Genomic DNA, 4,493 nt, shown 5'->3' with positions numbered 1-4,493 from the left:
CCTTCCTCCCGTGCAATTGAAACTCTCCTAAATGTGCATCTCGTCGGTAATTTGCTGGACCAGTTTGTTGGTTAGTTGTTTTGAGGCCGATTTTGGAGCCACAGAGATCACGTCCAGAGAAATCATGTTTTTTTCAGTGTATTCAGGACACAGGCAGCTAGCGGATGGTGAGGTGATGTTTGCTGTAAGTGGCAAAAAATGTTTCAGCCTAATAAACGAATGACATTGCTTTCCTTTAAGTATAGTTTTCCTTTGATTGGGCTCACAAACTAATTATCACAGGTGTCTGAGATTGATTTCAATGATCCAAAGAGTCCTGCACACAATACCATCCATGAGTTTAATTGAAAAACAAAAAAATAAATGTTTATGACACTTAAATCCAATTTGCATAATAATTTGGAAAACTGTAGACGTAGGCCAGTCTACAATGCCAATGACTAATCAAAATTATTGTAATACATGGATAAATTAATCCTCCAAATATCTTAGTTTTGTGCTACAGTCCCAGAGCGACATATAGTATGAAATGATATGTAGCCTATAGCCTATCCTGACACCTTTTATTTATTTTTTACCACGAATGGGCTTCTCCTCCTGACACCACTGAGCTTAAGACGATAAACAGTGAAGTGAAACATCTTTGCGTGTTGCAGTAGCTTGCAGCGCCGCTTCCCAAAAAATTTCCCATGAATCCTTTGGGCGCGCTCTGGCTACCTCGGAATGTGAATCCGTGCTGTTCTCGTAAACCGTATTTCATAAATCAATAAGGTAAGGTACATATAATGGCATGCATTGGCCACAGATCATATATTAACAGTTAAGCATCTTAGGTAGCGCATTGCCTTCATTCATCGTCTCCGACACACTGTTTAAATGCTTTAATTCAGTCCGGCGGCGCCATGTTTATTTGTTAGCCATTTAGCTGCTAGCATTTCAAGCAGCTGATATTTTCTTAGCTAACCGCCTTGCTAGCAAGCACCGACACTACCTAAACATTGCATACCCACGAAATGTAGATATAATAAATCTGGAGCACACGCATGTTTTTTTCAAATAGCGTCTGATCATTAACCCCTGGTGTTGTTTCAGCTCTCGGTAGGTATGTGAAACGTACTAACAGGCCCCTAACAAAGGTAGCCAGCTGAGCTATCCTAGCTGCTCACGGCTCTACGTTGTTCTTGTGATCTGTAATGACTAGCTAGTTAGCTCGACGAGTGAATAGCGAACACGGCTACAGTGGGGCAATAACCTGTGGTCTACGTACAATATGTCTTAGGTGTTGAATGCAATCTGGCATTGCATTCTAACTGAAACGGGCGTCGATATTATCCAGTTTGCGAACCAGACGTTGTAGGCTACTGTGACTGTGAGCTCAGATTTCTGCTCAGGTATTGTAATGTAAAGCTTCTCCACTCGAAACTGCAAATGTGGAGCGTATCGGGAGGTTTGCGATGCATTATGAAAGTAGATTTCGAGGGCTACATCGATGCTGAGTCCATGATACAACCAGACACATATGGCCCTAAAGGACTTTTTATACAGCATAAAGCTAGCGAGGCCTACATGGTCCTGTTATTTTGGGAAACACTTAACAATTCGTAATCTGTGTAAATACGTTGTATTCATTTGTGCTTCTTCGTGTTACCCAACAGATCCCAGCTTCACAATGTCGGAGCTGTTTATGGAATGCGAGGAGGAGGAACTGGAACCATGGCAGAAGGCGATCCCAGAAATCAACTTGGTAGATGACGATGATGATGATGATGACGACGAGCCTATCTTCGTTGGCGAGATCCAGAGTTCCAAGCCTGCCAACTCCAGACCAAGTGCGTGTCTTCATCATTACCCCTATTGAAAAGTCAAATATATATACTATATTATAGGCCATAAAACCAATCACTGTTTTGCAAATGATCCTCCCTTAAACTGTTTGTTGGCATTAGGCTGATGTCAGGGATGCGTTTCTTTTCCTTACTTGTCTGTGTTAGAAGTTTGGGTATAGAGTTTGGCAAGCCACAGCTGTCTTTGGGACAGCTCAGAGAACAAGTGGAAATGTGAGGCTTTTTCAGAGGTGTAGGACTGAAGGTGGTATGTCCAGTATTTGGTTTAGTAAAATGCTAAATCTTCTAATAGAGGGGCCTTCATTCTCCTAGGAAAACAAAGCCAAGGCCTCACCAGGCTTACCAGTTATCCTGGGTAGTGTCACTAAACCACATATGTCAAATATCTCTCTAATTTCCATCTGACAGCTCTTGAGACCAAATGTCATGCAGACTTTAGAGTTGCTCCATCTCTCTGTGATCTTCTAGATGTTGGCGTCCAGAGAGGGCAACAGAATGTTCCAGCAGGGCGGCGTAGCATGGGCTCCGCCCAGTTGCCCTCCCAGTTGCCCTCCCAGAAGCCTCCGCAGGTGACGGTAGTCAAACGGGCTTCATATGCAGCGTCACCCCAAAACACCAACAGGGGTGCCCCACCTCCGTCCAACAACCCCACCCTCATCCCCGCCAGCTCCAGCCAGGTGACGGGACTGAACGCCGGTCGCGTTGGCAACACGGTCGCTCCTCAGCCAATTATAATCAACAATCGGGTATTGCGCAAACTGATCTCTGATTTTGCACAAGCTAGTATTGCTGTAAATGCGCATTATATATTTACTTGTGCTCTGTTAAGATATAGCAACGCTTTAACAAGTGCACATAATGACTAGTGAATTGTGTTGTGTTCACATAATTATGAAATTTGATATATGGCAGCGCTGCAGTTTTGGACACTGGTGTGAGGGGGGGAGGGGTTGTTTTAGAAAAGATGAAGGAATCTAATGTAATCGTACAGAACCCTGGAGGGGTCATTGCAAGATATGTAATTTAATCAAACGTCGAAAGCATGTTGGCGCCCATGTGCGGGGCCTTAAGACTAGGGTTAATTCATGTGCCTATGTGTGGGGGCTCTAGGACTAGGGTTAATTCATGTGCCTATGTGTGGGGGCTCTAGGACTAGGGTTAATTCATGTGCCTATGTGTGGGGGCCTTAAGACTAGGGTTAATTCATGTGCCTATGTGTGGGGGCTCTAGGACTAGGGTTAATTCATGTGCCTATGTGTGGGGGCCTTAAGACTAGGGTTAATTCATGTGCCTATGTGTGGGGGCTCTAGGACTAGGGTTAATTCATGTGCCTATGTGTGGGGGCTCTAGGACTAGGGTTAATTCATGTGCCTATGTGTGGGGGCTCTAGGACTAGGGTTAATTCATGTGCCTATGTGTGGGGGCTTTAGGACTAGGGTTAATTCATGTGCCTATGTGTGGGGGCTCTAGGACTAGGGTTAATTCATGTGCCTATGTGTGGGGGCTCTAGGACTAGGGTTAATTCATGTCTGGGAAACTGGCCTGTGCATGTCTACTTTCAAGATTTGTCTGGAGGGTTATTAGATTTGTCTGGAGCACAGCACTGAGAGAGGGTTGTTACTGAAGTGTGATTATTATTATTGTTATTGTTATTATCATCATTATTATTATTATTATTTTTAAGAGCGACTTGCAGTAGCCACGGGCTTAAGTGCCTTGCTCAGGGGAGCAATAGTGGCAGGCCAGTTGCCCAAGCAGTAGACCACTGCAGCATGGCGTTGCCTAGCCATGCTTATTCTTGTGGTGGTGGTTGTGTAGCTACATAGTGGTATGGTCCATGTGGTTATGTCGATATACCACACGTGGCAGCCCAGACGAAGGCCGAGTCTTTCTCACAGGTTTTGTGGTGGGGAGGGAGATGGAGTTTGTTCTGTGTGTTTATCTTTGTTTAATTTTGTGTGTGTGTGTGTCCAGGGTGTCATTGGTCCGTTCATCACCAGTATTGGATCCCAGTATCCACCTGGACCCTCGTTCACCTTCTTACCAGGTACGCCCACAACATCACTAGAGAAACACAAAAGAAGTGTTTGGAGACTCACTGCACCAGTGGTTACGCTGTGGTCTGCTCTGCGTCTTCATGCTTCCTGAAACAAACCAGGCAGCTAACAATACGGTTTGCAAACACTCATCAGTCATTTACAAAGCTAGTTACTTTGTTAGTGTTATTTTGGGTCTAAGTGCTGAATGTTCAGAGACCTAAATGGGTCTAAGTGCTGAATATTCAGAGAGACCTAAATGTTAATTTTGTAACATCACAGTACCACCCCACAGCAGTTTCGTGATTGGGTTTTAAATGGACTTTGCATTAGCGGCACTTTCGTTTCGTTTCGTCCATTTGCCTTAGATAGATAGATAGATAGATACTTTATTGATCCCCAAGGGGAAATTCAAGATTCCGCCCACATAGTAGCTAAATTCTATTCATTAGTCCGACTTCAGTGATTTGGATCTCTGCAGTGGCAGTGAAAAGATATTACAGGCTAAAGATATTACAGGCTAAAGGAAGTTGAGACCGTCTTAAGCGCTAAACGTGGAGGTTTGAAAGTGTTGAATGCAGTCAGCATTTAAGTCCACTCATGCAATCGCCAC

The 4,493-nt window shown here is 44.2% G+C and overlaps 1 protein-coding gene across 2 annotated transcripts in view; it reads left to right on the top strand.

Moving 5' to 3' along the window:
* Window positions 1–698: 698 nt before the first annotated feature.
* znf280d (zinc finger protein 280D) overlaps window positions 699–4,493 on the top strand; it is a 21,430-nt gene continuing 17,635 nt past the window's right edge. Inside the window, exons 1-4 of one of the 2 annotated variants that reach the window (XM_076291527.1) lie at window positions 699–771; window positions 1,656–1,829; window positions 2,313–2,521; window positions 3,819–3,891. In XM_076291527.1, the coding sequence (XP_076147642.1) occupies window positions 1,670–1,829; window positions 2,313–2,521; window positions 3,819–3,891 (442 nt within the window). In that variant the 5' untranslated portion in view covers window positions 699–771; window positions 1,656–1,669. Of the gene's footprint in view, window positions 772–1,655; window positions 1,830–2,312; window positions 2,591–3,818; window positions 3,892–4,493 lie in introns of both variants that reach the window. The other variant, XM_076291525.1, reaches the window with a different exon arrangement.

The sequence above is a fragment of the Alosa pseudoharengus genome, unplaced genomic scaffold, assembly GCF_046254945.1.
Source record: "Alosa pseudoharengus isolate Yale_2024_CS ecotype anadromous, Long Island Sound unplaced genomic scaffold, YU_APseudo_1.1 YU_APseudo_1.1_scf_19, whole genome shotgun sequence".
Classification (NCBI taxonomy): domain Eukaryota; kingdom Metazoa; phylum Chordata; class Actinopteri; order Clupeiformes; family Clupeidae; genus Alosa; species Alosa pseudoharengus.
Note: the sequence above shows the minus strand (reverse complement) of the source record. Positions and strands in the feature narration are given on the sequence as shown.